Source organism: Pteropus alecto, unplaced genomic scaffold, assembly GCF_000325575.1.
Source record: "Pteropus alecto unplaced genomic scaffold, ASM32557v1 scaffold86, whole genome shotgun sequence".
Lineage (NCBI taxonomy): Eukaryota > Metazoa > Chordata > Mammalia > Chiroptera > Pteropodidae > Pteropus > Pteropus alecto.
Window position 1 is genome coordinate 34,446,669 of NW_006442109.1, and position 20,957 is coordinate 34,467,625.

The 20,957-nt window shown below is 37.5% G+C and overlaps 2 protein-coding genes across 2 annotated transcripts in view; one reads left to right on the forward strand and one right to left on the reverse strand.

Annotated features, from left to right (window-relative positions):
- Positions 1 to 8,981: 8,981 nt before the first annotated feature.
- Positions 8,982 to 13,975, forward strand: EMC4 (ER membrane protein complex subunit 4). Its single transcript, XM_006920529.2, has 5 exons — positions 8,982 to 9,184; positions 9,481 to 9,595; positions 12,548 to 12,701; positions 13,004 to 13,164; positions 13,407 to 13,975. Exons 1-5 carry the CDS (start codon positions 9,099 to 9,101, stop codon positions 13,440 to 13,442), a joined length of 552 nt encoding a protein of 183 aa, XP_006920591.1. The 5' UTR covers positions 8,982 to 9,098; the 3' UTR covers positions 13,443 to 13,975.
- The window catches only part of SLC12A6 (solute carrier family 12 member 6), an 80,957-nt gene continuing 73,649 nt past the window's right edge, over positions 13,650 to 20,957 (reverse strand). Inside the window, exons 22-26 of the mRNA XM_015595857.2 lie at positions 19,230 to 19,361; positions 18,537 to 18,644; positions 18,138 to 18,322; positions 17,617 to 17,750; positions 13,650 to 16,701 (exon numbers count right to left, since the gene is read on the reverse strand). Coding sequence (XP_015451343.1) covers positions 16,610 to 16,701; positions 17,617 to 17,750; positions 18,138 to 18,322; positions 18,537 to 18,644; positions 19,230 to 19,361 — 651 coding nt within the window. The 3' untranslated portion in view covers positions 13,650 to 16,609. The remainder of the gene's footprint in view (positions 16,702 to 17,616; positions 17,751 to 18,137; positions 18,323 to 18,536; positions 18,645 to 19,229; positions 19,362 to 20,957) is intronic.

Sequence of the window (20,957 nt, forward strand, 5' to 3'; positions counted from 1 at the left end):
ATTGAATGCTGTGGGAGTTCAGAGCAATGGGAGGCCTGGTAGATAAACTAATTAGAGCTAAGATGTCATTAAGTAAAAATAACAATGTATGTTTTCTCCCTGGTAACAGAGTTCTTAATGCAAAAAAATAAGTAATGGTGAAAATTTCAGGTACCACTTAAGGTCCATGGGAGAAATATTTTTAGGATATGTTTTGCATAAGCAATGCCTTTGAGAGCCTTTCAGATGATACCAAGCACAAGCAGGCACATGCTGATATGTGGGACCACACCTGTTAGCAGGTAGGACTTTTGAGAGAGTCCAGCAGGGTGAGTAAAAGAAGCAGGAGCCCTGGGTTCTAGGTGTGTGCAACTTAGAACATTCCTTGAGTATGACTTCCACTAAGTAGCTGTGCTGTTTTAAAGAAAATAAAATTAAGCACACATAGTGAAGTCACTTTCTCTCAAGCTATTTCTTCATCACCACCATCATAAACAGGAATTTCTTGATGACCCATACTATGCAAAAGGCATTGTGCTGAGCCCTCACTAGATGGTGAAAAGAGTGTACGACACAGTATTTACCCTCAGAGGAGGCTGGATGACAGGGTAGGACAAATAACGGGAATCCTAAGACTCAGGAAATCTGCTGTGTTAACATAGAAGGATCTCAGATAAAACAAGGCCTCTGGTGTCCTGAAGGCCAGAGGAGAATCTTGATGTTCTCATTTCTAGAGCTTTTTAGGGCACAGCGTCTCAGACAGGTTCATCTCCAAACTCAGGTTCTGAGGTTTATGCTAGTGATGAGCAGCCTTGGTCCATAGATCTCATGTGGCTGGCAAGTATCAACATAATTCAAGGTGAAAATTTAAAAATTTGCCTCTGTATTGCTACTTTTGAAATGTATACTGTTTTAGTGATGATGAAAATACAGGTCAGTTTTCTTCATTGACACTTTTCAGTCAATAAAGTTGAATTATTTTCCTTTGAAGCTCAATCAAGTTGTTTTTTTTTAATGGATAAAATGTAGCCTACATGTATTTTTATTATCTTCACACCAGTCCTTGTGCACAGAAAGGTGGTTCTCTCACAGTGGACAGTCTCCGAGGGAGCTTACCCCTGGGATCATTCCCCCGTTCCTTCCTTCTCACTACCTTAAACATTCCTTCCGTCTAATTGAACAAGCAGCTGAGGTAGCCTTTCTGCTCCATATCCCCCTTAGAGGTACCAACATCATTCAGGGACGGTATGTTAAGTAACCCTAACCACATGAGAAAAGAACTCTCATGCAAAGTCATATGCACACTTCTGAGTGGAGAGTCAGGCAAGGGATTGTGGAGGAAGGTTTGAGCTAGGCCTGACAAGCTGGACAGGATTTTGACACGCAGGGTGTTCCAGACAGAGGGCAAAGTGCAAAGTAAGTTCCAGGACCACTGTCTATCCAAATTTGACTGGAGTAGAGAGAGTTCTGGAGAGTAGCAGGAGCAAAGACTGAAAAGGTATGTAGGCATGACAAACCTGACAAGTAGTAAAAATGTAGAATGATTAAGCAAGGGTGCTTGGGAAGGAAAAAAAATCATTAGAAATCCTTGAAAGTCTATTACTTATGGATAAGCACTGTTTCCATTAGAATGTGTATTTTTCAGGTATTTTAATATGCAACTATATTTAAGAACAGAAATAATATCCTACGTATAATTTTATAAGCTTCTTTTTATGATAAATATATTATGTAGGTCAATACATGCCAGTCATTATATAACTGCACATAATAAAGATGGCAGTTGAAACAAACAAAAAAATGGCATAGGCATCAAGCAGAGAAGTTAAAGAGTTAAATCTGGACCTTATTAGGATTAACCTCCCACTAGAATGCAAGACAGCTTGTGGAAGGGAGGGAGGACTGATGGCAAGAACCTTAGGTATGAGTGTTATATAGTTCAGGCCAGAGGTGCAGGAAGCCATAGCATTTACTGTGGTGGATATCAATCTCATCAACTCGGACTGATGCCAGGCCTGATAGAGGACAATGCCTGAAGAGACCTAAAAGACAGCGAAAGCTCATCCATCTCATAAGTACCTCCCCTGCTCAGGTGCAGACTGGAAAATTCCAGGCAGTTGATTTTGGCAGTCAAAGTGAGAAGTGGATCCCTTTTTTTCTGCTCCTCTCTTCCCCACCTTCCTGTGGAAGGAAGTAATGGCAGTAGCAGTGGAAATAAGCAAATCTCACTGCTAGTTTACAAGGTTCATTATTTTTCCAGACACCACCACAGTACTGATGGCCTCCTTGGTGGCAGAAACAGCAGTTTTTCTTTCTCTCCCTTAATATGTAAATATATTTATTGTTTTTTTTTTTTAATTATAAAAACATGCTGGTTGTAAAACAAAGCTAAAGCAATACAGAAACTTATGTAAATACAAGGTAAAGACTCCTTTGTAATTAATCTCTTCCCAACCCTCCCCCAAATTCTACCAGAAATAACTCTAATAAGTGGATGAATCTTTCTATGCATTTGTAAACATGTATGTACAACTATACATATAAAATGGGCTCATGGTGTACATGTTACGTAACCTAGTTTTATTCCCAGTTCGCAAATGCTGTATCATTGACAGCTTTCCATGTCAATATATATATCAACAGAAGCAGCAGTTTTACATGGTGTTTTTTGGGGGGGATGGAGGGTGTGAGTGGTGGTGGGGTATTGAGTGGTAGGGTAGCCACTGTTACAATTTGTTTCTGATACAGCTGTTAAAAGTTGACAGCTAGGAAGCAGGTGACAATATTTGATATTTATAGATCTTCAAATCTGAATCCCCAGAGATCATTTTCCTCCTTCCCCAAGTCACCAAGAGGAAGATAGTTTGCCTGGAAGGGTAGAAATCAAAATGTCTATGGAAGTTTATTTTTTTTATGTCAGGATCTGTTATCTCTTATTTATATTTTCCATTTTATACAATGTCTTTTTAAAATTAAACCAATTAAAAAAATCATTTTATTAAAGAAACCAATCATAGCAATTAGGAAATTAAAAACTTTTTGTACAAATTTTTGAAAGCGTAGAGTTTGACAGCTTTATTACTTTTTATTTCCCTCTGAAACTGATTAGCTTGCTAAGTAATTTGTATGGAAACTCTTTTAGAAATAAGCTTGTACTATTTTCCTAGGGCTGCTGTAACAAAGTACAAGAAACTCGATAGCTTAAAACAACAGAAATATAACTTCCGGAAGCTAGAAAGTGTTGGTAGGGCTCTCTCTGCAGACTCTAGGAAGTATCCTTCCTTGCCTCTTCCTAGCCTCTGGTGGCTGTGGCAATCGATGGCTTATAGCTGCATCCCTCCAATCTCTGCCTCATTGTCACGTGGACTTCTTCCCTGAAATCAATGTGTCCTTTTTTTTTTAAAAAAAGGACACCAGTCATTGGATTTGGGACCCACCATAATCCACTTCATCTTAACTAATTACATTTGCAAAGAACCTATTCCCAAATAAGGTCACATGGTTTGAGTGGATGTGAATTTTTCAGAGACACTCACTATTCAATTTACTACAAGAAATAGTTTAGTCTAGAAACACTTAAAAATATAAATTCGCACATTTTGAAGAGCTTGTTTGACCCTATCAACTATATAACCTCTGTGGTAATCAATCTTAAATGTATGACTCTCCTATAGAACTGTGTCGACAAGTTAGTCAGGGATGTTCACAGCAACATTTTTTGTAGTGGTGACAAATGGGAACTAAATGCCCATCAACTGGGGACTGGTTAACTAAATTATCATATGTCCGTGCCATGTATATTCTGCAGACTTTAAAAAGAATGAGGAAGATCTGAGTGTCAGAAATGGATAGATTAAATGGACACCCAAGATAGAGTAAATGAAAAAAAAAAAACACCTCAGTGGACAGCGTTTAATATGCTTCCATTTACAAAATAAGCTCCTACAAATTAAACAACTCTACATTTCTATATATATTTTAAGAGATGACTTTGTCTTTCAACATTGTTCTCCTTCTAGTCTTCTGAATCCCATTTCATCCTTGTTTTAGTCTGCTTGGGCTGCCATAACAGAATACCACAGACAGGGTGGCTGAAACAACAGAATTTTATTTTCTCACAGTTCCGGAAGCTGGGTCCAAGATCTGGTTCTGGCTCATTCGTTTCCTGGTGAGAGCTCTCTTCCTGGCTTGTAGACAGCCACCTTCTGTTTCTTTACTGGCCGAGTGAGAGAACAAGCTCTCTTGTCTCTTCACACAAGGACAAAAATCCTATTATGGGAGCCCCGCCTTCATGACCTCATGGAACCCTAAGTGCCTCCCAAAGGCCCCATGTTCAAATACCATTGCATTGGGGGATAGGGCTTCAAAATATGAATTTTGAGAGGACATAAACAATCAAGCCATAATACTCGTTCCAAAAAAACTCAGGCTACAAAACAATGCTTTACATCTGAACCATTTGAGGCTTTTTAAAATTAACACATAAAAAAAGCATGCCACAAAGGCCCTGGATTGGCCATTCAGATACTTGATGTACAGACTTTAGCCCACTTCCAAGATAGTGAAATTAATTACCAGAATGAATCCAGAGTAACCAATTTTGAAACAACAGTATTAGGCCATCAGTAGTATATCATTATGACTCATGCTATGGTTCATTCTTATCCTTTAATGGGATCTGTGAGAATGGTAATTCTCCCAGCTTCCTAAGCAAGTGCTGGAGGGAAGTGCTATAATGGGAACTTGTTAAAATGTGAAATGCACACAGTCCTCCTGAAATGAAAAAAAAGTTAATCACTAAGGAAGAATGGTATTACTGACATCTCCCAGTACCATACTAGTTTGTGTCACTGCTGACAAAGTGCCGTGATTACTGCAGAGTCATGAACCAGAAATTGAAAAAAATTGTAATCCACATAGAAAAGACTCAGAAACCTAACAACTAGCAAGGTAGGATCTTACCAAAAAAAATATATATATTTTTTTCATTAAAGGAGTTTAAATGCAAACAGATAAAACGTAAGACATTTTTCATCTTAAGATCCCATTACTGACGTGGAATAAACTGCATCAGGAATAAAATAGTATAAGGTAGTCCTTTTAAGAAGGCAATTATAGTAGAGTTACATAACACAAATAACTGGGGGTTTGCAATGGAAGCCCGTTTTACTGAAGCTGCCAAAAGGCTTAAAGGCTTTTAGAGCATACTGGGGAACTGGTTAGAGCATACTGGGGAACTGGTTAGACCAGTGAGAATAGTTGAATAGAATTATTATAGAGACATTGTTAAATGGCATAAACTAAAAACTTAAAACATATCGATAAAAGCATTTTTCCTTTAGAGGGATCTAGTGTTGCAAATCTGGTTGTTTGAAAATATTCTTGTTCAAGTTTCAACCTAAATGCAACTGTTATAAAGAGAATGGCATGAAGTATTAGAAATAGCTTCTTAAACTCCTAAAAAGAGGTGGCAGGTGAGATACAAAAAACAATTACAAAAACTGTGTAGGTGGCGCAAATAATAAAAGTTAATCAAGATAACTGATATGACCTATGGAATCATAGTGTGCCTTCTCACAGTTTCTTTAATTAAAACCATATTTGCTAAATATTACAAAATGAGGGAAGTTTAACATTTTTACAATTTTAGTATTCCCATTATTTTCTAATTCAAGTTTAGTCCAGTGGGAGGCATACAGTGAGGCTCTCAAAAATTGATTGTTTGCTTAAATTACTTTGTGTAAATTCAAACCTTGTTATTTTAAAGCATCGACATGCTCTAGTTCGGTGGTTTTCAGTCCTTGCTGCACAATAGAATCATCTAGAGATCCATTAAAAAAAAAAAATACTGATGCCTATGTTCCACCCCAAGTGAATGAATTAGAATCTCTAGAGGTGTGGCCCAGGCATCAGTACTTTTTAAGAGCTCCCAAGGTGAGCTCCCTGTGAATCCAAGACAGAACCATTGCACTTCTAGGTTTAGAATGTCATGTTATAAAGGAGGGTTGGAGAGAGGGTAAAATGGGTAAAGGGAGTCAAATGCACAGTGACAGATGGAAACCAGACTTTGGGTGGTGAGCATGCTATATTAACCAATGTCATTTCATTAAAAATTTATATATATTTTTAAAATTTTAAATATAGATATAATTGACATTTAAGGTAGTTTTAGGTATACAACATAATGATTTGATATAGGTATATATTTCCGACAATAAGTTTAGTTAACATCCATTCCCACACATGGTTACATTTAAAGACATATTTTTCTAAATCCAAAAGTGGTACCTGCATAATGCGGAGAACTAGGAAAAGTATGGGAAAGAACAATTTTTAAAATCACCTAAAATCCCATTACTTCTTTATCTGTTTATCAGTTGTCTTTTTTTCCTATGTATGTGAAAAAATAGGCAAAATGTGTTCTTTTAAAAAAATACATTTTAGAACTAGAAGGTACCTTTAAAAGTCATCTAATATAAATCTCTTATTTTATAGATGAAGAGATTAAGGATAAGAGAGTTCCTAACTCAAAGTGACTCAGGTAGTTCATTTGAAATCAGGATTAGAATCTAGTCTTCCCTGTACTTTTTCTTGTAAAACACAATTTGTGCAAACTCGAACTCTCAAAAGTTTAATTGCAATGAAAACTCCAATTCTATAAAGGATTACTTCTAATGATATTCTAAGAACGTTAAAAAAACAAGCAATTTTATAGAGTGCCTTCATATTTCCCCTGAATTCTAGCATGCATACAGCAAGTTGCCCCCATTGTGTTCTAAGGAACACTGATTCCATTGGACCTTAAGAGGTGTGATAAGAAAAAACAAAATCAGGTAGATTAGAAACAATATTAAATGAGATTCTTTATGGAATCATTTCTCATTGTTTTAATATGGTATACTAATAGCACTGAGAATCTCTGGGTGTATGTGGAGTGTACTATGCAGTATTTCTCGAACTTAATTCCTCTGTCCCACAATTTACTGCATAATAGTACCTACCGCATTGTTGAGCCCCAGTATGTTCTTTGGCACACGTTTTAGCAAAAAACACTAGGATTCCTAGGATAAAAGAACATAAGACCTGGAGTACTCTACTCTAAAGTAGGCCAGAGCAACTTTGATTCAGGTTATAATTAAATTTTTTTAAAGTAAGGGAATACTTTGAGGGAAGGAATATATGATTCAAATGACTAACAATGTTTTAAAGTGTTCCTTTAAAATGTATGAAAGCATAACACGAGAAAATCAGACAAAATTGCATGAAAATCATTCCCAGGATAAAATATAAACATTTTAAATGTATTCCCTCCCTTATAATTTTCGTTTTATTTTACATATATGTAATTTTAGTATACTCACAGTTTTGTATTATATTTACTTTCAATTAATTTACTCACATTCACTAAACATTTATTTAATACTTTATATGTGCAAGGCAATAGGCTGTGGAATCAAAGATAATTAACCCTCAAGGAATTTAGGCTAGGGTGTGGGGGATGGTAGAGGTAAGTGCTTAGAGGTTGTCAACCAAAAACTCAATGCGGTAGGGACTATTATGCAGTAAACTGTGGGACAGAAGAATGCCCAATAGGGACAAGGCCCATATGAAGCTTGAGATGAATCTCAAAGGTTCATCAGAGACTATGTGATCAAGGCAGGAAAGTAGAAAGAAGCAGGAAAGCAATCTACAAACTGGGTCTTCCTATGATCAGATAGGTAAACGTTATAAAATCGATTGGAAGGGAAAATGCCTTTTTCATTCCTGCCTTGTTCATCCAGTCCTCTATAAACACAGTTTCTAAAATCGGAAACAAAGCGGGGGTGGTAATCTTCAGCATTTCCACATCACCATCATCTTCAAGGATCATCTTTAGTTGGCCAAGGAGGCTCTTTTCAACCTTACCTCCCAATCACTGTCAAAGCACTCCTCCCTCTCCTGCCACCCCCGGCCATATCAAATAACGTGGAGTAAAAAAAAAAAATACAAATTTAAAAATGATAGGGCACTATTTTCAAACTACCATTTTTCTTTTTTTTGTAATTTTATAGGTGGTGGAATGTAAATTGATGTACTTTTTCTAGCAGGCGTTTTAAATGAAAACTCCTTAAAAAATATGCATACTCTTTGATCCAGCAAATGCACCTCTAGGAATCTCACTTAACGAAATAAGAAAAGACATGCAAGGATGTTCACAATAACACTGGTTATAAAAGGGCAAAATAAAACGGGAAACAAATTAAATATCCAATAGGTTAAATTATGATACAGGTGTACAACTGCATACAAATCTCAATCACTACGAATTATGTTGTAGACTATTTAATGACATTTAAAAAACCCCATCTTGCTTATGTGGGGAGCATTTTATTTAACCTCACAAGCCTTGAAAGTAGCTAGATTATCTAACTTTTACATATGAAGAGGTTTGAAATAAAGAATTTATCTTGCCCAATGTCACACAAGTAATGAAGCCAAGATTCAAAAGGCCATCTAAATCTCCAGCCCGCAAGCCTTTCCACATCCACTGCCTCCTAGCTTTTGCGCAGAACGGGGATAGGTCTACCTCGCAAGGTTACTATGAGAATTAAATAAAATAAACGCAAAGCTCCTGGAACACAGTGGACATTCAATACTCGGAAGATAATAAATAATTCTCTCAAGGTCACACAATTCATCGTGAAGCCAGGATTTAAACCGAGACTGGATTCTTGTGTTCCCAGGAGAGCGTAGTTCAAGCTTTTCTTGGCTTCAACTCCTAACGCAGAGTCGGTATGGCCTTTCCCTCTGCCCCATAAGGCACACCTCAGAGGGCAGGGACCACACAACAGGCCTCTTCAAAAAGAAGGAAACACGCTGGAGTCGCTTTTGGAAGATTTGGGTTCGGCAGCCTTTTCTGTTTTACCCACCTCTGTACCTCCAAGTATGCTCTTTGCTCGACCTCCCATCAATTTCCGGAGCGAAAATGACGTCTATACTCACGCGCCGGAAGTGGACATACACACGCGCCGGAAGTGGACTTGCAGAGTGAGACTCGGAAGTCGCGGTCGCCAGTGTACCTGGCTTTTTGCTACACCTTAGAATAAGGAACTTCGCTGCTTCAGTAGGCAGCCTTTGCCATGACGGCCCAGGGGAGCCTGGTGGCCAACCGAGGCCGGCGCTTCAAATGGGCCATTGAGCTTAGCGGACCTGGAGGAGGCAGCAGGTGAGGAGTCTGGGCGTAGCTCGACGTTAGAACTGCCCCAGAGGAATGGAACCTGAAAAAGATGGGTGGCACAAAGACTACTCCTGGGGAGCTAGCAGCCTTTCTGCCGTAGTTTCTGTGCCCAAAGGATGCTTATTTTAGTCCTTTCAATAGGCAGGGATCTGACGAACCCACAGGACGGGTTGATCTAATCTGGGTAGGTACATCTTAGGATCTTTACTCCTATGATTAGAAGAACAGGAAATGTGAGATATGAAGTGTTGGAGTCTGCAGCGTTTTTTGGTTTGTTTCTTTAGGGGCCGAAGTGACCGGGGCGGTGGCCAGGGAGACTCGCTGTACCCAGTCGGTTACTTGGACAAGCAAGTGCCTGATACCAGCGTGCAAGAGACAGACCGGATCCTGGTGGAGAAGGTACAGAGGTATAGATATCACTGGAGTCTTTGAGCTAGTCCTGACCTACATACCTATCCTCCGCTCCCAGGCAGCATGTGAATATCTTACGGTAGATGGCCGTTATTCCACATATTTGGTAGCTAAACTGCTTGAGATTGGTGTTACAGTAGTTTTCATATCAACGTTTGGAATATGACATTAGTAAATAGGTTGAAAACTATCTATTGGTGGCAACACCTTCTAGTTGAAGTCATCCTTTTCTACTCCAATTCCCTTACACCACACAACTAATCTGTCAGGCTATTATGTTGGCTTTACCTTGAAAATAGATTCAGAATCTTACTACTTCATCTATCATCCTGGTCTAAGCTACTACCATCCTTCACCTGTATTTCTGCAAGTAACTAAAATAAAAATTCTCTTGACATATAATTTATGTACATAAACTGCATTCATTTAAATTATCGTTTCTCAACCTCAGCACTATTGACATTTTGGGCTGAATGTTTCCTTGTTGTGCAGGCTGACTGTGCATTGTAGGATGTTTTGCAACATCCCTGGCCTCTGCTTATTAGATGCCAAAAATGCCCTTCCCCACTTGTAATCAAAAAGGTCTCCAACATTACCAAATGTCTCCAGTGAGGCAAATTGCTCTCAGTTTAGAACCACTGATTTAGAATACAATCTGATGAGCTTTAATAGTGGCATACCACCAAGAAACCACCACCATCTTGAGGGAGATATTTTCATCTCCAAAAGGTTCATTGTGTCCATTTATGCAGTAGACTTCTAACTGGTCTCAGTATTTCCACCTTGCCCTGTGTAGTCTGTTCCTAGCACAACAGCGAGAATGATCCTTTTAAAACATGAGTCAGATCATTCCTACTCAAAAACCCTTCTGTAGCTCATTTCACTTAGTGTAAAAGACAAAGTCTTTCTAATGTTCTGTGTAACTATGCATTGATTGAACTCCTTGTAATATTTTTCATTTCTTACCACTTTCCCCTTTGTTCTCACCAGTCTAGTCAGACTAGCCTCCTTGCTGATCCTTGAATATACCAGGCAAGCTCCCATCTCAGGCTTTTTTTTACTTGTTCTTCCCTCTTCCCGGAATGTCCTTCTCCCAGCTACCTTTATGACTTGCTTTCTCATTTCCTTAGGTCTCTCAAATGTTACCTTCTTAGTGAAGCCTACCCTCATGACACTCTGTATCCTGTTTTCCTACTTTATATTTTTCATTGTCATTCATATGTATGAGTTTACTTATTTTACTACCTGTCTTTTCATTCTCGTAAGCTCCATGAGAGCAAGATTTGCCTTCCAAGTGCCTAGAACAGTGCCTGCACTTTATTTCCTCAGCCTTAGTACTGGTCAATACTAAATGATCTTTTGTTTCATGAATGTTGAGTGATTTTCACATGAAAATGACCAAGCTGATATCAGTCCTTTCTTTTCTTGATGTTATCATTTCTCATCTTGGTATCAAATTGTAACATAATACAAGATAGAAATATTAAAATGGCCCAATTTTAAAGGTAGGTTATCATAAAATACTTTTAGAACAATTCTTTTGTACAGACGATTTGATATTTAAACTTCTAGATAAATAATCTTCTGTGTAAATGACATTATTAGGGAACTATTTACAAGTTTGGCCATTTATTCTTTTAATGTGAGTAAACTCAAGTGGATAGTGATATATTATTTTTATATAGCTAGATTAGCTTTGTTAATAGTTTGTTTAGGATTTTTGCATTTAGGGTGATAACTGATACTGACCTATAAACTTCTCATAATGTTCTTGTCAGGTTTTGGCATTTGAGTCTGAGTTGTAGAACGTTCATTTTTATTCTGATTTTGTATAAAGTTGGCTTTATTTTTTGCTTAAATATTTAGAATTTGCCAAGGAAAACCCCCTGGGCTTAATTGCAGATTCAGTTTCTTAAACAGTTACAAGACTATTTATAGTTCCAATTCTTATGCCATTTAGTAACTAGTATTTTTGCTAGGATTTCATTCATTTCCTAAAATTCATATGATCTCTTTAATAGCTGCAAGACCTATGGAGATGTACCTTTTTCATTCCTCATGTTGAATATTTTCTTCCATTCTTTTTTCCTTATCATACTCACTTGTATTGATTTTATTAGTCTTAAAAAAAATGCCTTCAGCTTTGTTGATTTAAAGAGAATTTCATTAATTTCTGCTCGTTTTTATTTCAGTTAAATTTGTTCTTTTTCTAACTTCTTGGAATAGATGCTTTATTTTTAGCCTTATATGTATTTAAGGTTATAAATTTCTCAAAGCTCTGTCCTACAGTGTTCATATGTATTTGTTAAAAATGTTTATATTTTCTGTTATAATTTATGGATTAGAGTACATTTATTAATTCCAACTTGTAGGGATTTTCCAGTTATCTTTTTGTTACTTCTAGATTAATTGCATGGTAATCAAAGAACGTTTTGTATAATTTGAGTTCTTTGAGAGAACTCACTTTTTTCACGACTCAGCAAGTGGTTTTAGTAAATCTCACGTTTGAAAAGATTGGTAATTCCGCAACTGTTGGGTGCACCGTTCTATATGTCAGTGGGGTTAAGCTTGTTAATATCATTCAGGTCTATCTTGATTTGTCTATTACTATTATTGATTGAGGTATGCTGCTAATCTGCTCTGTGGATTTATCTGTTTCTTCAGTTGTTAAGACAATGATAGATGAAGTACAAGGACAAAAGCAGAGAAAACCTGTCTTTAGCTAAAATTATGGGGACAAATGACATCTGGAAAAGCTGTGGAGAAAAACATAATACATTGTGAGAGTGCCTTATCTTTAGTAGAAGAGCAAGAGTCTTGTGGCAACATGGAGACCAGAAGAATTGATAATTGATAATTGTGTGCATTCGACTTTAATTAGTGTACAATAAATGTGGGACTGAGGGTAATGACCAGAGATTAAAATTGTCTTTGTTTTAGCGCTGCTGGGACATTGCCTTGGGTCCCCTCAAACAAATTCCGATGAACCTTTTCATCATGTACATGGCAGGCAATACTATCTCCATCTTCCCCACTATGATGGTGTGTATGATGGCTTGGCGACCCATTCAGGCACTTATGGCCATTTCAGCCAGTAAGTATTCTTGAAATAATAACCCTTCTCAGAGTTTAAGAATTAAGGGCAAATTCTTAGGCAAAACTCATATTGGAAATTTTTGGCATGGCTCTTGTCTAGTAGCAGGGGGTGGGTATGCAGGGTGGTAATGGTAGTGGTGGTGATAAGGAAGGGAAAACAGTGCTTATCATGGTTTTGGTTTACTTTTAGTCCTATTTGCTATTTTACTATAGGTCTGTCTATATTATTTATGTTATCTTAATATATGCCCTGATTCATGTTGAAAAAGTTTTGGTTTTCACACTTTGTTACCCCAACAGCTTTCAAGATGCTAGAAAGTTCAAGCCAGAAGTTTCTTCAGGGTTTGGTGTATCTCATTGGGAACCTTATGGGTTTGGCATTGGCTGTTTATAAGTGCCAGTCCATGGGACTATTGCCTACACATGCATCAGATTGGTTAGCCTTCATTGAGCCTCCTGAGGTAAGGCAAAAGAAATGTTAAATTTGGGGCCAGCTGTAATGTACAGTCAATAGCTGACTCATTTGATGGTGGGGAATTAGAACTGGTATTAGAGCTCATTTCTTAACAAATCACATCCATTAGGAAGTTATTTTTTTAAGAATAAAACAAAATAGAGCTTGTGATTAAAGTATTAAGTACTTGATTAAAGAAGTTATTTCAGCACTCATTCCCACTCACCTATTTACTTTTTCTTGTTTCAGAGGATGGAGTTTAGTGGTGGAGGGCTGCTTCTGTGAACCTGAGAAAGCAGCACCCAGTGCCTATGTATTTGGATCTCATTTACAACCTTCTTTACACCCAGTGGCTCCTCTTCAGCATGTTTACCCCTAACATTATCACTCATGCTGAAAAGAACCAAAAGTGCTCTTCACCATGGTGAGGAGACACATCCTAGAAAGACAATGTGCATATCACTACAAACAAGAAGAAACTATACTACAATCTTTGACTGAAAATAATGTAGAAAACTTTATTTATGTTTCCAGTATACAGCAAAACAACAAATAAAATCATAACTCTATGTAAACAAAAGAATGGTTGCTGCTAAATCAAGAACCACAGCAGCATCTCCTTTTAATAAATTAAATGGTCAAGAACAATGCTTAAAAAAAGTTTTACAAGTTTCCCTTAAATCTATTATCCTTAATGTTCTAATTAACACAAGCTGGGACAAAAATTTTGTTGGAGACACTTGTGGAAGATGTGAGAAACTAATGCTGGATTCTGATTATACATGATGAAAAGAAAATTAAACCAGACAAAAAGTGCACATAAATATGTTTACAGTGTAATTGCTACTTTAATATCCACAATAATGGATTTTTAACATGTTTGGGGGAATGAGGATTGGAGGAATTGTTGGGGCCACAGGAATCCGAGGCAATGGAAGATACAAAGTAGTGATCTTTCCCCTGCCAAGAGGAACCTGGTACCTTTCAAGCAAATGCTGCAGTTCAAACTTCAGCTTTTAAGATAGCAATAGAAGGCAGAGGGCCAGCAATTGGAGAATGTATGTTATCATATCCTGCCCTGGTAGTCATAGCTAAGACTTAAAAGCTGGATCTTATTCAAAGCCAGGAAGAAGTCCTTCCTTTCTCTTACTTCTTAAAACACAAAACCCCTTCCCCTAAGGTGCATTCTTATCAAGTTTTCGGTATTGCTTTATTTGCAGTGATTAAAAGAGACAAAACACTTTGCAGACAAACAACATAAGCAACACATAGACATGAAATGCTCTAGACAGAGATGAGTTTAAATCTGGCCTAATAACCATTTTCCCATGTAACAGTGATTTTGTGTTGTAGGGGTTGAATTAGTGCCTATATTAATAGCCACGAATTCCCTTATCCCTTTAAAAGATTCTTTTGGAGTTCCAACCACACAAACAAAAACTCTTAAAACTAACCTTAATTTCTGCCCGTATTTTTTCTATCTGGAAAAAATATATATAAATATCACTTTGCCCAGAGGGTATGTGTATATATAGAGGAATTCCTGGGTAGGCTGACCTTTAGAGCATGGATCTTCAATATCTTGGGTCTTGGTTGACCTGTCCCATTATTGCTGGATTCAACTAAGCAATAGAGTGTTGCAATGGAAATTGTAAACGATGCTTCTACCCTCTGCAGGAAGGAGCAGAATAAAAGACATAAAGATTCTGTCTGCTTTGCTACCCTGACTCGGCCTGGAGGTTGAAAGAAGAGCAAAAGGGAATAACTTGAAACGACTCAATTTCTTAAGCCATACTGAAGGGTTTTCTCTCCAGAGAAAATAGTCAGCTGGCACCTAGGTCAGCTTGCTCCATTTCTTATTGAGTAATCAAAAAAGTGGCACTATTAATCATTAATTGAAATTCAAAAGCAGGTATGAACACAGGCAAGATAGTATCTCTAAATAACCTAACCTGAAAAGTAATTTCACATATCTGCAATCTCTTAAGTCACAGGGTAATTTCTCTATGCTTGAAAGCCAGGTGCTTTGTGGTCAGTCAATAAGCAAATAAAAAGCTAAGCTTGCACAAATATTTCCTTGACACAGAGCTAAAACAAAACAAATAGTAGAAGGCTGTTGACTTGGATAATTTCTTGGTTTAAAGCCAAGTTTCTGCGGTCAGAATGAAGAATTGAAAGGAGAAAGGAAAATGGTCATACTCGGCATTTAGGTGAGTGCCTCAAGTCTTCACTATGGCTTTAGAAATGAGTCCACAGGTTTCTTAAAAAAGTTTCTTGAATCAAGCCAATGCCAATTGTACACCACTTCACTGAAGAAGGTAAGCAGAGTAGCAGCAGCGCAATAACTTTGGCACTATGGAAGGAATATGGCTCTAGAACTTCAAATTCCATCGCTGAATCCCTCTTTAAAAGATAGTAGAAAGCTTTCAAGGAAGGATTTTAGCCAGTCTTCCTCTGATTTTTGACCTGTGCCTACTAACCCAGAGGGCATAAAAGGGAGAAGGAAAGGTGAACCTTCTGGTCAATGTGCATCACCAATGTGCATTTCCTAGATAACAGCTTGTAAGTTTTGCCCATGTGATGTATGTAACCAGACTATATTTCAGTAAATCTTAATAGCTGCCTTTTGGAGTTTCCTTAGTTTGGCCATTTGAAAAGAATCTGAAAATTTTTTTTTACTCCACCTTTTAAAAACAATTTCCATGGTAACACTTCCTATATTTCAGTCTTAACCACAGAGTGGGTTTTGAGAAACAACTGAAATACATACCAATGTACTATGTGTACTTAAATCTGGCATTTTTGGGGAAATCTTGATTTGGAGGAAGTAGTAGAGACTGCAACCATGCTTCAGTTTTTGTATAATAGTACTCTAATATAAAATTAAGAGTCCTGAAGAGTAGTGGATACACTCAAGAGAATTATCTCTTGATAATTCATCTTGGCTTGCCACAGGTTATTTTCACCAGGATGTTAGGTCTTCATTTAGTTGGTCACGAATTCCTTAGTATGATGAGGCCGTTTCTTTGTTACCTCATGGTCTCAAAAAATGAACCATGACTTCTGGGACTCATCTTTAATGTTAGATATGTACTTGCTTTTTGTCTTTAGATGAATTTGTAGCATCCTTCTGCCCATTCATTTTATTGGTTTAGCTTGTTAATTCTAACTTGCCTTCAACTGGTTCAGACATGGCTTTAGGACTTGACCACTGTTATGTTGAGGGAACATTCGCTTCTTCTGTAAGGACAGAAAATCATATAGGAAAAAAGAGCAGATCTATTTGTACTTTTTTGCACAGGTACTTGAAGCTCAGCTCATCAGGAGTTCAGTGTGATGTGTACAGAACACGGGCCTCTAGTTGGTGGGAGTGGTACTAAAGAGCTGTCATTTTCATGGAGGATGGAGCCATTTAGGAAAGATGAAGCCAAGCAGGGTCATTCAGAACTAGATTATGAATAAATGGTGATCACTTCACTGCCACCACCTCGGACAAGAAGGACTCGCTCTAGTCCCTCGGTGAGCACTTCTAGGAATTCCATGTCTTCAGAATTTGTCAAGGAAACAGGCAGAAGATCACACTTTATTACCTGGTATGCTAATCACAGTTTATCTGATTATGAAGCTGTAAAATCAACATGCTTGTTTTAATTATTATATATTCTGAACTGGAAGACTGAACTTTGGATTCAATTTAACCCTGTGAAGTAACCCAGGAATATAGTCTCTTTGCACACATAAGACTCTTTCTCATTTAGATTTTTAAATTTTTTTCTTTAAAATTGGAAAACCCACAAGTAATTTTGTAGCAAAACAAGCTAAAAAAGAATAGCCACAATAGGGCAGCCTGTAAGACTCCTAGAAAGAACCCAAGTAATTTCTAAGTGAAGCTGCTCAAGTCAGATTTTTCTGCCAGCTCATTTTTTCTTTTCTCTTTTAACCTCTTTTCCTTAATGGTACTGGAGGGAATGGGACAGTCTATGCCATTGCAGTGCTGAAAGGGTCCCATAAAAACAATCCTGGGATCAGAGTATGAGAAAGAACATCTCTTTTTTTAGCCCTCAGAGGAGTTTCCACTTCAACTGCTTCTCCCCTAACTCCATCCAAAAGAAAGAGGCTTTTGCAAGTGGGTAGAGCCTGAAAAGGAGAAAAGATGTAGGTATTTCATCTCTAGGGATTGTCAGAAAGGGTTCTAAAACATTGAATATTATAAGTCATGTTGCAAACATACCTAAAAAGTCTCTCTGAGGTTCAGAGAACATATATGACACCTCCAACTCCCCAAAAGGAAATTAATCTCATGTTTTTATAAGAATCTTTGCTTAAGACCTTTAAAAGTCTTCTCTTAGCAAGAGGAAAATGTGGGCACAGACAATGACTTTTATAGTTACCTAGTGGTCTCATCTAAAAAAGAAGCTAAGATTTTCCCTACTGGTAGCACCACTCTTGGAAAGGATACAGTTTTCATCACCCTCAGGGTTTCGGGGTGGCCCTGGCATATTCAATAAAACCAGCTTTGCTTCATGGGACTTGTTAACTATGACCTCATTGAGCTTCACTGCTGTATGCATCCGCCTCACATTGGACTGGTCCCTGGGAAGAAATGGGGAGAGGGGGAAGAAGGTGGTAAGGCAAGAGAAAACTAGGCATATAGTCAACTTCAAAAAAACTTGAGATACAGAACTTTTTTGCTTTGAATATGAATAATATATGAACAAAATGATTTCCCTATAATATTAATATCTTGGCTTTTCTCATTCTATGTTTGTTTTACACCAGAAGCACAGTAAGAGAAGAAGGATGGTTAGCCTGTATACAATGTTAACTTGTAGCTGATATGCATATGCAAACAATACAGAGATGGTTGGAATTGGGGGAAATGAAGAACAGATTCCATCCTGTGTATCCAGGCAAAGTCACCCCTGTGGCACTGACTAGGATAATATGTTATGTGATAAAATTGTGAGTTGGAAAACTTACGGACGCATATTAAGCAGGTCCTGAAATCCTTCCATTGACTTAGCCTTTTGCCCCCGGGATGCCATGTACTTGTCTTTTGTCCAAGTCATGTGCACTTTCTCCTGATAGGTTTCTGTCTCTTCATCCTCATCAGAGCCAATGCTGGTCAATCGTAGCATTGAGTTTCGGTCTTTCACCAACTGTGCCTGAGGAAGGCCCAACACAGCTGTGACTCTACCTAATTTTCTCTTATGCTTCATCTTTCAATTATTTTTGAAACAATAATGTAATTATAGTGTAATAACTAATAAAACTAGAAGGGAAGAATTTGTCATCTTAGGAGAACAATACAATATCATTCATCTCTTTTAGTGACAGATTTTATAGGGCCAGGATTAGATCAATGCAGCAAGGTCTCACCTCTCTGTCCCGCTCTGTTTTGGATAGCCGCATGTGCCGGAGCATCTGAGACCTTTGTTCCATCATCAGAGTGCGTTCATAAGTATAAGCTGATATGTCACTGTCATGCTGCCGCATATATCACAGAGTGGGCAATAAGTACAAAGGAGAAAGAAGGATGAACCATACATACTCGTTTCTACTCACTAAATTAAACCAGAGAAAGTATCACAATATCAACCTAAGTTTCACTCCTATTTTGTTCAGTCACTGAGCTACATAAACACAATATTGTGGATTGTACATCAAATTCAAAAGCTCCGTGAGTCTTTTCCATAATCTAACCATTATATATGTTATTTCCTTAAAACACAAAACATAACCCCAATTTTTCTTTTAAATACTGCCAGGTTATGAAAAAAGTTATGTGTGATTTTAGCATGAATGTATGAATGAAAACTTAAATTATATTAAGCAGACAAAAATCTGGCAGAAATACAGGCCTGTGTAACAAAGAAGAAAGCAAAAATAAAAAAAACCACCAAATATATTTCACATACACACTCTACTTATCTATATCAATATATTAGGGATGGTTAGAACTAAGGGATTAATCCATATTTGCAGCCAAAGAATTTCCCAAATCAGAAAAAGTCCTAGGAAGACAAGATGGGGGAAGGGTGGTCTCTTTGTTCTGAAATTGAGCTTTCTCACCATCTCCACCACTTCCACCTCCGCTTCAATGCGCAGGTGATACAGGAAGGTAGCCAGGTCCTTCTTCATCTGAATACTGTTGTCCTCTAGTTGGGCTACTGTGAAGATCCGTATGCTGCATTTTCGCCACACCTAAGAGAGTATGACACATACATGGACGATTAGATGCAAGAAGGTAAAAGAATTATTTCCTAAAACAAGGCATTTCTGCCTAGAGCAACCTTGGTATATTCATTCCTAGCTTTCTACTTGCTACATTATTGTAAGGAAAAAAAGACTGACTCTTAAGAAACACATTAAATACCGCTTTAAGGAATTCCTAATTTCATAACAAAAAACTGGGAAGAAGGAAAAGATGGCATGTGATACATTAGGAGGGTGCTTTAGTCAGATAGCATACTGATAACCATGCATACTGACTATAATATTTACTATTTAAAATTTCAGTTTATACCAGCCTAGAGTAATGAGTCCAGCTAAGCTCTCCATTAGATGTAAAGGAGAAATTAAGACCTTTCTAGACATACAAAAATTGAGGAAATACTGAAAGGGGTCAGCTCCCCTAAAACAAAATGACCAAAACAAAACAGAACACTTAATTAAGAGTAAAGTGACTATCAGGCAAACGGAAACAGAGGAGTGCAACCTTTACTAAGAACAGGGCATTATAAGCTTAAATAATAATAAGAGAATTGCTATAGCAAGATAGTAATGAATGTTCAGCATACATAGGGACAAATTGAGATAATAATGACTGAAAAGGGCGGGGGGAATTCAAAGATCCAAATTCGAAAATGGGAATGGAGATAAGGCATGCGCAGAAGGTAAGGGACAACTGTATATATATAACAATCCTTTATGTATTCTTAATGGTAACCACACAACCAAGAATCAGAACTGAAGTATATAACATAAAACAAGAACAAGAGGGAAAACACACAAAACCCAACCAAAATAAAGATAACAGAAGCACAAGGACAAGGAAGCAATGGGAACACCGAGCTACCAGAAAGCAAAAGATAAAATGGCTATAAGACCCCATATTTCAATAATCACCCTAAATGTAAATGGACTGAACTCACCAATAAAAAGGCACAGAGTTGCACAATGGATCAACAAACAAAATCCAACCATATGCTGCTGCCTTCGGCAGACACATCTCAGTTCCAAACACAAATATCGACTCAAGGTGGAAAATGATAACTCAAGCAAATGGCATTCAGAAAAAAGCGAGAGTAGTGGTACTAATATCGGACAAAATAGACTTCAAAATAAAAAAGGTATAGAAAGATACTGAGGGACACTTCATAATGATGAAAGCAATCATGCACGAAGAGGACATAACACTTATTAATATCGATGCTCCCAATAAGGGAGCCCCGAAATATATAAAGCAATTACTATCAGAACTAAAAGGAGAAAAAAACCAAAACACTATTGTAGCAGGGGACCTAAATGCCCTACTGTCAGATATGGACAGATCATCCAAACAGAAAATCAATAAAGAAATAACATCCTTAAATGACACATTGGACCAACTGGACATAATTGACATATACAGAGCCTTCTGTCCCAAAAAGGCTACTATACATTCTTCTCTAGTACACAAGGAACATTTTCAAGAACTGACTACATACTGGGACACAGAGATAGCTTCAACAAATATAAGAGGGTTGAAATCATACCAACCATATTCTCTGATCATAATGCTTTGAAACTAGAGATCAA